Below are 11,707 nucleotides of genomic sequence, written 5' to 3'. Positions count from 1 at the left end.
CACTTGTTCTCCAGAACTCAGGGGCACATAACTCAAGACCTATAGTTCTTCCTATGTAGTAACCTTCAGGTGATTTTCTGCTGGTTTCATTTCCCCACTTTATGGTTCTGTTATCAAGACTCTGCTTGTCACAGAACAGTGCAAATGACAGGAACATTCCAAATAGCCCTTGCAACAGAGGCAGCTAAGGGTAAAAAGCGCCAACTTCTGGATGCAGGAAAAAAGCCTGAGTCTGGTCTGGACCCTTAGCTGCCGCTGCTGCTTCCTGGAGAAAAGAGGCACACAAGCGGCACCTCTGACCACAGGTGACCCTCCCCCTCAGGGGGCTCAGTGTGGTGCCTTCGACCTGTTTTGGAAGCAGAAAGTGCTTCCTCTTCACCAGCTTTCTGCTTCACACACTGATGTCAGCTTCTGATCTTTCCTTAAATTCTTCCCCTCCCACAGGCCTTGAGTATCCCAAAGACCAATTTCTCTCCCCAGCCTGTGATCACTGCATTTCTCTCTGAGGCAAATGTCATTTACTTCTTTAGAGGGGAAAGAAAGATCTAAAAGCTTATTTCTAACTCATACTTTCACTTTATTCTACATCAAGACAGAAAGTTCCTTATCAAAGGACCACAGTAATCAGACAGACTAGCTTTGACTGTAGGCTTGTGCCTTGAAGGAAGAATTCTGGGGAGGCCTGAAAACAGCGCTGCGGCAGCTAACATGGACTCAGAGCCCAGAGAGCTGCCTCTAGCGTTGGCCATCTGGGCTAATTACTTCGCCATGCAGTTTCCTCTGGTAAATGGAGATAAAGACCCCTTTCTCGTGGACTTGATGTAATAGCTATAAGGTAGAATGTGTGCTAAAGAACTGGCACTCAAAAATACCAATTTCCTTTATTTTTCAGCATCCTGTAGGTAAAGAATTCAGAGGGGGTCATGTTCAGACAAAAACCTCTGGTTTCTTAAGAGATGGCCCAGGCCTGCTTCCATTGTAAAAACGAGACACAGGATTACAGAGGACAGGGCATGATAGAGTGATATGGATGGACAGAGTCAAAGTATAGATGAAGTAGACTAGATTTGGCATTGACTGAAGGCGGAATGGAGAGAGGCTGCCAATGGTGACTCTCATATTTCTGTCTGAGCAACTTAATGGAACGTGGAGCTTGCCAGCCACCAAGGTAGCTCCAGGAATCCTTATCTCTTGGTATCAACACCTGCAGTACGCCTCCCACACTGAGTCATGGCTGGCTGGCCTGCGCTATCAATGGAGTTCTCAACAGGTGACTGCATCCTCACAAGGCTGAGCCATGGAAGATGTTACAGCTGTCTCCTTGTTTTCTGTCATCTGTCCTGGAGGAGACAGCGCTAGGGTGTAGACATGCAATCAGCTCTTAGAATCCTGTGGAGCATCCCTGTGGGAAGGAACTGAGTCTCTTACCAACAGAAGACAGCACCAACTTGCTAGCCATATGAGTGTGCCATCTTGGAAGGGAATTCCCACCTACACTGGAGCCCTCGGATAGCCACAGCCCTCGTCACCATCTGGACACATACTCATGAGAAATGATGAGTCAGACTTGTCCAGCTAAACTAACCACAACTCCAGACCCACAAAAACTGTGAGGTAATAAAGGTGTGTGTGTTTTTTAAATTGTTATTTTTTTTAAGATTTATTTATTTACTTATCTGGGGTATAGGCCAGAGGTGTAGGGGAGTGAAAGGATTCACCAGAGACAGAGTGGGCAGAAGAACAGGCAGATAGACGAAGTACACTGCCGAGGGGAGCAGTGGGCCAGTCAGGAGACCGCGCCATGTGGTCACCTCCAGGGTGGGTGGGGATCGAACTCGTGTGGAAGTGGCTGCAGATAGCTTCACAGTGCTGTGCTTTAACCTACTGCGCCACCAGGGAGGGTCCTGTTATTTTAAAGTCACTAGATTTTGTGGCAATCTGTTCCCCAATAATAATTAAATTCAACATTTGTGTCATGTTTGAGTTTTTAAAAAAACACTTTACCTTTTAATTTTTTATTTATGCATACAAGAACTGGGGTGCTGGCAGAGGCGTGGGGTGTGAGAGGATTCAGAACAGGCAGATAGACTGAGCCACACTGCTGAGGGGAGCAGCAGGAGAGACAGGAGAGGACTGCTGTGCCAGTCCTCCCAAAACCCCTGACCTGGGGTTTGAACTTGTGCTGCAGTGGCTGCTGATAGCTTCCTAGTGTTGAGACTTAACCCCTTGGGTTTTTGAAGGAGAGGAGATAATTTATTTTAGGCATGTTTAGTTTAAGATGTCACATCGGTAGAAATATTGAGAAAATTGTTATATATACATGCCTGAAGCTGAGAAGAGAACTGGACTGGCAATTTTAGTTTAATCCTTAATGTATGGATAATTTTTGAAGCCAAGAAAGAGTCTAAAGAAACAGAAGCGATGGGAGCAAAACAACTTTTTGCAGGAAGTGAAAACTGAGCTAAACATTGACAGGTGACTGAGTAGGAGTTAGCTTGGAAATGGAGCTGAGAATGTGATCAAGGGTGGACAGGGAAGGGGAAACTCCAGGATGTTCAGGGATATAGGGTATAAATAAACTACAGGTTGGGATTGGGGTCCATTTGAATTGAAGTGATGTGTATTTCTTGTACCTCCTAATCGGGTGATAAAGTTTTGAGCCTAGGCACCATTCCCTCCAAAGAACATCCCCACTATGCTGTTAAAGATAAATAAAATGGACAAGTGCGTATAAAAACAGTATTCTTGTGGTTAAAAGAAAGGACACATGCAACAAAAGAATCAATTTTGCAGATGGAAAAACTAGAACTAGTGGTTAAAAAGAATTGGTATAATATTCTGCACCTCCTCAAGTCTTTTTTGAAAATCCAAGTGTTTTGAAAATAGGCACCTTACCCAACTGACTCTCATTTCCCTCCATGTATCCTGGTTGCTACATTGAGTCAATAGTATAAATAAAGCTTGATATTTATTTATGGGATGATATATAGTGACATAGAGAATACTTAGAAATATTTTAGATGTGAGTTTAAGAATCATATAAGCGGCCCTCCCTGGTGGCGCAGCGGGTTAAAGCTCAGCACTGAGAAGCTTAAGCCACTTTCGCATGAGTTCGGTCCCCGCCTGCCCCCGAGGAGATCCACATGGCGTGGCAGACCTCTCCTGACCTGCCTGCTGCTCCCCTCAGCAGTGTACTTCATTGATCTGCCTGTTCTGCTCCCCACTCTGTCTCTGGTGAATCCTCTCACCTTCCGCATCTCTGGCCTGTACCCCAGTTCTATAATAAATAAATCTTTAAAAAAAATCAGATAAGCAGTACAGAGGTCAGAGGTAGCCATCAGAAAAAAACACGTATAGATATTTATTGATACTCCCTAACATTAGATTAGCCCAAATGGCAAGGGACTATGTGCATAATCCCTGTGTTTAATAGAAAAGAGGAATCTGTTTTCTTCTCTGGCCACAGATATGTGAGAAAGGATTAACTCAGCTATCTGACTTTTGAAATTTAATGGATGTGTTTATGGAGGAATATTAGAGGTGACTGGTATTGGTTCAAATATGCTAAATTTCTTGAACCTGGACTATGGTTTTGAAAATTCAAGATGCATTTAGCAAAGCAAGGAAAAATAAATTCAGGCTGCTAGCTTGGCAGCTGGTCTGGATACAGTATTTTGCTCTGTTTACTCTGTCAGGAAGCCAGTTCCATTTGATTAAATTCTGAAATTAGAATGCATGCACTCTGGAAGATACCAAGCAGCTTCATGCTTTTACCCGTATGGAAAATGTGATTAAGGAAATGAACTCAACGGCTGTAGCATCAGAAAAGATCAATGCAACAGCTGTATTCAACTAGGCTCAATGGGCTAGACCTTTACTTTATTAAAATGGATGGCTTTAGCATAGAAACTGTGTCCACATCACAGAACTGCCATATTGCTCTGAACTCAAGCCGAGAAAGGAGCCAAGAGGAGCTGCCATCAAATATTATGGCAGCAGTGCAAATGCAGATCCACTCCCACACCACAAAGCTACAATTTAGCCAACAGGAGACATAATTAAAGAATTTATATGCACAGTCTTCCCACATCAACATACTGCATTATTTTCAAAATGGCAGGTATGTCTGAGTTCAGAAAGTTTTACAGAAATTGCCCCCAAACAGTCTTGAAATTTTCTGTGGGTTAATGTCTTCCCTTTGACTGAAATGAAGTAGGCTATGAATAGTAATAACTTACTGTGAAATACTGTCAGAAGTCAAAGATGACCAGGTATACGACCCCCCCCCCAAAAAAAATCCCATTGTGTTCATTTACCCAGTTAATATAGAGAAAGGTAGGTTTTTTACTGGAAAATACTTAAATAGGTGCCTGTGGTGGCTAAGACTTCACTTTGGCTAGGTAAGCTTGTTAACAAGGTGAAAAACTGAAATGGAATTGAGATATTTTCATTGTACCTGTAGAGCAGAGATACATGAAGGAAACCTGATCTAAGAGGTATTGGACTGGAGTACAATAAAGGTAAGGCTTTCCAGAGCATCCATACATTAATTGAATACCACGTGCCAGGAGCAAATCTTCACATTTCATATTCAAAGAACTGTTTGCAGAGGACTAGTTTATGTCAGCCAAATTCACAAGAAGCTGCTACATAAAGCAGCATCCAGTGGCTCCTGGGACGCTCAGGTGAGCTTCCAAGAACTTGCTCTCGTTAAGAGATGCTGGAGAAATGTTTGGTCTGTTTGGAACCAGAGCAAGAAAAGCTGATGGTTCTTACTTGTCAGTTTTATCTGGCTTCATATCCATCTCTACAGATTAGATACTGGTATTCTCATGCTGGGGTATGCCCTCCCCTCATCAGGCATATTCTCACCTACTGGGCTACTCTTCTAGAAATACATCCTAGACAATCACCTCTCTTAATGTGGTCTTCATTGATAGGAGATAAGGTGAAGAATTTTTGCAGGGCAACCCCATAGCCCCCCAAGATTCAGCAGACCTAATTCATCTGTCCTTTATTCTGGAATGTACCTTATAATCCTATCTAACCTCAGTGATCCTTTCATAGCCCTCTTAAAATATCCATGAATATTCTGAAATGATTTACTAGGACAATGCAAGAACTGATGTATATGATGCAGTTAAAAGCAGCAAGATAACCCAATTGAAGTTAATATGATTAAAGTATAAATAGTAAAAAAATTTTTTTAAATATTTTACCAATAATTAAATTTAGATCTATTTTCTGGTAAAAATGCATATAATACAAATCAAAGTGCTACTACCCAAAAATAAACTTTGGCAAAGTCACTTCCATTAGTTTAGAAAATTCACCTTAACAGTGACAACATATTATACTTAACCATGGATATGAAATATTCATTTTGCCTACTGAACTGGGCTTTTAGTGTGCTTTAACCCACTGCGCCACCAGGGAGGGCCTGACCTGAGTTTTTAATAACATCAGCTGCTCTTAGGAGGTTTGTCCCCACTTTTACATTCTTTCACTGAAAGTTTCATATTGGTTCTTGCTTCCACAATTAGTCTTTGTGACTGTACAGATAAGTTTATATTTGTATGAAGATGTGCAGATGTGAAGAATTTGTATATCCATTGGCTCAGATTTAAAGTAATGGGGCACTTAAGTGAGCGAGGCTCTCCTCTTGTCAAAGGAAACACAGTACACTACATCTTTTATTTTTCAGGCAGATATGTAATTTTTTCAATCAGAGCCCTACTCCTAATGACCCCAGGTCAGAACAAACAGAAATGACTACAGTGACTTCTTATGCTAGAATTTCACTTATTTGTTTACAAATCTCAGCAAAGAAATAGGCTTCAAAGGTTTATCTAGTGATGTATCACTAGATCTGCTCAGTTGCCTCAGTCCCTGCTGAACCTACTGCCCCAGCATAATTAATGGCACGCTCTCACATGTCCTGATTTGCACAGTAAAATATGGTCATCTTGTGTGCTAGACCTAAGTGTTTCCTTCTCATCCTACCAAGTTCATTTTTTGAAGTACAGAATTGTTAGTTAAATGGGAATTATCTAAGAAGCAAGCCACGTAATCCTTTTACATGTGACAAGATTCAGCTTCTATGTGAAATTTTGGCAGTTAATTGATTACCTTGAGATGTCTTATTTCCCACTATTAGGCATTTCTAATTTTTACTAAAATTCTTCTGTTAACCTTCAGTATTTTTTCGCAGCCTAAAACTCACAGCACATAGATTTGGGATTCATTTCTCAACCAGGAGTTACGATACTACTTCCCTAAGGCAGTCATCATAAATTGTGAATTAATTTTTCTACCTCTAGTTCATTTTATACTATCCTAGGCAGAATTGAGAAAATGGACATTTTTCTTTTTTTTTTGCATTGCATTGTTCAAATGATGAACATTGAGAAGCTGCAAAGTTCTAATTTATTGACTACATGACCTTGGAAAGTTTACTTCATCGTTTTGTCCTCCAATTTCTCAGTAATAAATGAAAGTATAATGCCTCTCTTATGGGTCTTGTAAGGAGCAAATGCCGTCTACAAAGCACCAAAAGAGCAGTCACTTCAACTATCTTGATCACCACTTTATTCTAAGTGCTTAATATGGACAGTGGCAGGCACTATCCTCAGTTCTCAGTACTATTCGAACAAACAATGAATAAAAAACCCCTAACACACTGCCTTGCACTAGTTCAGTAAGAGATAGTTGTCATTATTCTTTCAACCACTTTGCCTATCTGGTTTCTAATTTCTCACTACATTAATCATTCTTATGGAAGTTAGCCCTCTTTTTAAGGGTATTCTTATGATATGTTTCTAACAATTTATTTCGGTGAGGTAATACTGCATTATCTTCTGCTTTTACAGAGAAGAGTCCACTGCTTAGATAAAAGTGTTGGCACTGACAAACCCACTCAATTTCTCCCAATACCACTGCTTAACCTTGGGGAATGTATCCTTAAAAAACAAAAATACCAGCAAGTAAGGAGTGATGAGCCACTTAAGGGCAAGGATAGTTTATTAGGAAAAGCCACCGGTGACCAGCACCGATTCTTAGCACTTCTACAGTCCGGTGTGGGGGTCATCTACTAATTGACTAGTCTCGTCTAGAGTACACTTAATCTTTCGGCTGACAGGACCCTGTAAAGTTCATCGGCCATTCATACTGTTGGAAAGCTCTTTGAATGCTTCTGAATGGTTGAATGGGTCAAGATAAACAGGAAAGTTCAAGGGAGATGCCAGAGTGAACAGACAACTTCCTAATAGGAGACTGTAAAGCTTGGGTTTCCATCCTTGTATTTTGGGGCAACCGATTCAGATGAAAGACGCTAGGATTGAATGCAAATAATAAAACAAGTGATCCTCTGGAACCTTTGACAAAGAAATGTAAATTATTTTAATAATTTATAGTTAGGCTTAGGTTTTACTTTAGTGTGGTTGAGATGGTAATCGTCAAGGATAAGTTAGACGGATGTGTTGGGGCACAGGTGGAAGGTTAAGGGAGGATAAACACAAGCATTCATTCACCAACAGGAAAGGGAAGTCATTAGTGCAGACAGCCAGCCAGGTAAGGAATCTCAAATTACAAAGTAGGAGCCCTGAGGAGCTAGCTAGGACTTGTGGAAAGCAGACTCCTTTGGGTCCACTGATGAGATGGAACGCACAAAGGATGGCTAGAAGGACCACAGATTTCGGAGAAGGGCGAGTCTATCAGCTCAGCTTTGTGACATCAATGGGGAAAATAATCTCTTTCGCTCCGCCCTAAACCAATCGCTGGGCCCGGAAGACCACCGGATGGAAGCAGTGGGAATGTTTCTTTTGTGCTAAGCTGTACTAACCGAGCTCCTACGTATTTGTATTTTGTACATTTCCGCGAAAATACACCCTTCTAAAAAGAAGACAGCGGGCGCACCAGGAAGGGTTTTACAGGTCTTGTTCACAAGCTAATGGAGGGCGGCAGTCGGTGAAGCTGGGGTGCGGGCGGCCACAGCTCCGGAGCTCGCAGTCGCTGCTGCAGCACACTTCTCAGGAGGTCGAGCTTCACCCCGGGGGTCGGGTAAGGCGAGAACCGGGGCTGACGGCCTCGGCTCCGCGCGTCCGCGTCCCTCGCCTTTATAAGGCGCGTCGGGGTCCGACCCCCGCCCGCCGCCCGCCGGCTCTCGGTCCAAACACTCGGCCGCGCCGCCGGCCGAGGTGCTGCTCCCGGGGTTGGTGCCCCGGGCCCGGCAACCAGGCAGCTGTCTCCGGAGACCCTCGCCAGCGCGGAGGCCGCAGGCCTGAGGTCGCCGCTGGCGGGGCGGCCGGCCCCCCAGTTCCGCTGATCGCCGGCGGACAGGGCCACCCAGTTCAGGGCCATCTTCTAACACTGCCCGCGGTATCTGCGCGCGTCTCCGGCAAGGTCGGCCCACCGGCACCCAGGTCAGAGCAGGCGGCTCCGTACAGCCACACGGCCGGCAGCGGTAGCCATCGCCAGAGTCACAGCGGCCGCGGCGGCCGCTTTTAAACTGCGCCCCCTCGCGAGCCTGCGCAGTCGACGCCGGCGGGAGCGAGCGTGAGTGACGCCGACGCGCACGTCGCCGGGCGCGTAGGGACGTGGGGCTTCCGAGACTGCGCAGTGAGTGCGTCGGCGACGACCCTCCGGCCGGAGCAGGAAGGGGCGACGCTGAGATGGGGGCCGCGGCTGCGGAAGCCGATCGCACGCTCTTTGTGGGCAACCTGGAGACGAAGGTGACGGAGGAGCTCCTGTTCGAGCTTTTCCACCAGGTACGCGGTGGGGGGCTCCGGTGCCTTTCGCTTTCCGACTCGCAAGCTGGACGGGCGGGCCGGGCACCCGCAGATGGGCCGCTTGGGGCCGAAGGTCCGGTGGGAGCGAGCCACTCGCTGGGTGTCGCCCCAGGGGAAGACGCCTGCAGAGTTTTCGCCAAAGTGGCGGCCAAGAGTGGAGGAGCGATTCTCCGGCCGGGGACCCGGCTGGGGTGAAGATTCGGGGCTCCCAAGGGACATAGGACGTGTGGATTCCTCGCTGAGCAGCGCTCTTTGCACTGTGGCCCTTTTTCTCACCAGAAGCGTTTTTCTCTCCCAAAACACTCTGCCTCTGGTTCGTGATAGACTTAACAAGCCTCCTCAGAAGAACAGCGCTCCAGTGTTTGTGCGTTACAATGTACTAAAAATCTTAAGATTCCTTTTCCCCACCCTGGCTCAGTTCTATCAATGCTTGGTTAGTGCATTTTTAAAAAGTGAGTTTTTAGTCCAGGGAATCCGAGCCACTTTCTCTTGGTCTTGATAGTGACACGGGAAAGTATCTTCGCATTGTTACAAAGTTTCTGAAGTGCTGTGGGGTGTAAATTAAGTGATGGCGTTTACAGGTCGTCTAATTGTTGCTCATAACTGTAGGATCTTTAACTATAGGGTCTTTAGCCGGGATGGGAATCTTGTCTGTATCCATTTTTTTTTGAAGTAATTAATTACATTTCTGTTTTTAAACGTTGTAATTTAAGCATTTTCCTGAAATTGCCTTGCATTCTGAACGCTGTTTTGTTTGCAGGCGGGACCAGTAATAAAAGTGAAAATTCCGAAAGATAAGGATGGGAAACCAAAGCAGTTTGCATTTGTGAATTTCAAACATGAAGTATCTGTTCCGTATGCAATGAATCTACTTAATGGAATCAAACTTTTTGGAAGGCCTATCAAAATTCAGTTTAGATCGGGTAACTGTTTAATGGTATTGGCTTGGGGTGAGGGAGGGGGTGTTCGCTCTGCTTTTGTTGTGAATTTATTACGCACTTTTAAAGAATATTTTTCTGGGTGAAAATACTATTTGTGAAGAGATTTACATATTCCTCAAATGAGTAACATTGACAGCAGGATTTTCAAAGTTGTAATTTTTAAATTGGATTTAAAATCGCAATTTGGGTCACTGAAAAGAATAACTATTGTTAGACTTAGGGTGTGGCTTCCCTGAAAACAGCAAGGATTATTTTCTGAAAATTGGTTTCCTGGCTGCTTTGTGATGTACAAATTTTGATTCTTGATCATGTGAGCATGAAACTGTATGTGTCCAGTCTTACACTTCAGGGTGGGCATTATGATAGTATGGTCATAATGAAATTTGTAAATTTAACATTACCTTTTGGGGACCCTTGGTTTTGATAAACCTGGTATTCACTTTCACTCTAATGAAGCTAAAAACTTATTTATTGAATGTGAGTTTTTTTTTTTTCTTTTTTGGAATAATTTGGGGTTGGGGAAACATTTCAAATGAAATTCTTCTATCAAAAATTTTCGAATTATTTTATTTTAGGAAGTAGCCATGCATCACAGGATGTCAGTATGTCTTATTCCCAACATCATGTTGGAAATTCAAGCCCTACCTCCACATCTCCCAGCAGGTAGTATTACCTATTGTTTAAATAATTTGGGCAAATTTTTTTAAGTGTAGTGATGGCAACTTGCATAATGAATGATTAGTTTATGCTTTACCTCTTCTACTTGGGGACTATAGTTGATATATCTCTATTTCAGGGGACCTGTAGACACTTTTATAGTGATTCAAATAGCATAATTATATAATCTCATTTCTGATCCTATCCTGCCATTTGTGAGGAAAAGAAGTTGAAACAGCACTAAATCTCATCCCGCTACTAAAGGTTAGAAAAAATTATGTAGTTACTTAGTAAGATTATTTGTTTTGGGGGAACTGACATTTTACCAGGACAATTCCCCTGATGTATCAATACATCTATTAATCATAATGGGCTTTATTCAAGAAAAAGTTAAAAAATACATGTCATAACACTAGGTTTTTGACCAAGTCCTTTATGTTTATGATCTCATTTATTCCTCGTAGCAGTTTTATGATATAGGGATTATTACCTGTCCCTTTTATGTGAAGAAAGTGAGTGGAGGTTAACTGATTACTCGAAGTAGTGGGCTGGTAGTATGGTCAAGCCCAGTGACTATATAATATGCTGCTTAGTGGAGCTTAACATCTATTTGAAGACACATACTGAGGAGTCTCAGATCTTTTTAAAATGAATATGGAACAAAAAGAGGCCATTGCACCTAAATCATAAGGAATGAGAGATGGATATTGGTGGATTAGATACAGACCATGTAGGCCATAATTGGAATTTGGGTCAGTTCAACATTTGTTGAAATGTTTTCAGTAGAGATTAGTGATACTACTGGCTTTTGTATTTTAAAGTTATGTGTTGCAGTGGGGGAGTGGATTGGAAGGGACAAGAGTGAAAATATAAAAGCTCAACAAGGAAACAGTTGGTAGCAAGCTTGATATTGGTATTAGCAAGACTGCAAGGTACATGATAGTTTGGATTGGGGTGCCAAGAGCTAGAGAGAGATGGTATCTCTAACCATTTTATAGAACCTACAAAAGTACCTTAGAAGGAAAAGAGGGTTTATCCTCTCCTCCCCCCCCAGAATTCCTTGAGTACAAAGATATATAATAATTTTTCATAAGTAAAATTACTTTTTACTTCCTTAGTGTGTAACTTCATAGCCTCTTTAAGAAACCCCAAAATATAAGATCTGAATGGTTATTTGATTCCAAAGACTTATTTTCAAGTAAAAAAGATTTTTTTTTAAAGATTTATTTATTTATACATACAGAACTGGAATACAGGCCAGAGGTGCAGGGTGGCGAGAGGCGTCACCATAGACAGAGTGGGGAGCAGAACAGGCAGATCGAC

At 42.9% G+C, this 11,707-nt stretch overlaps 2 protein-coding genes across 2 annotated transcripts in view; one reads left to right on the top strand and one right to left on the bottom strand.

Moving 5' to 3' along the window:
* Positions 1–7,918: 7,918 nt before the first annotated feature.
* On the bottom strand, positions 7,919–8,510 carry LOC101637550 (chromosome unknown open reading frame, human C11orf71). Its single transcript, XM_004688838.2, has one exon. It carries the CDS (start codon positions 8,356–8,358, stop codon positions 7,939–7,941), a length of 420 nt encoding a protein of 139 aa, XP_004688895.1. The 5' UTR covers positions 8,359–8,510; the 3' UTR covers positions 7,919–7,938.
* An 86-nt stretch (positions 8,511–8,596) lies between these two features.
* RBM7 (RNA binding motif protein 7) overlaps positions 8,597–11,707 on the top strand; it is a 6,511-nt gene continuing 3,400 nt past the window's right edge. The window contains exons 1-3 of the mRNA XM_004689244.2: positions 8,597–8,765; positions 9,547–9,709; positions 10,303–10,390. Of these exons, the coding sequence (XP_004689301.1) occupies positions 8,670–8,765; positions 9,547–9,709; positions 10,303–10,390 (347 nt within the window). The 5' untranslated portion in view covers positions 8,597–8,669. The remainder of the gene's footprint in view (positions 8,766–9,546; positions 9,710–10,302; positions 10,391–11,707) is intronic.

Source organism: Condylura cristata, unplaced genomic scaffold (assembly GCF_000260355.1).
Source record: "Condylura cristata isolate star-nosed mole 26May11 unplaced genomic scaffold, ConCri1.0 scaffold00025, whole genome shotgun sequence".
NCBI lineage: Eukaryota > Metazoa > Chordata > Mammalia > Eulipotyphla > Talpidae > Condylura > Condylura cristata.
Note: the sequence above shows the minus strand (reverse complement) of the source record. Positions and strands in the feature narration are given on the sequence as shown.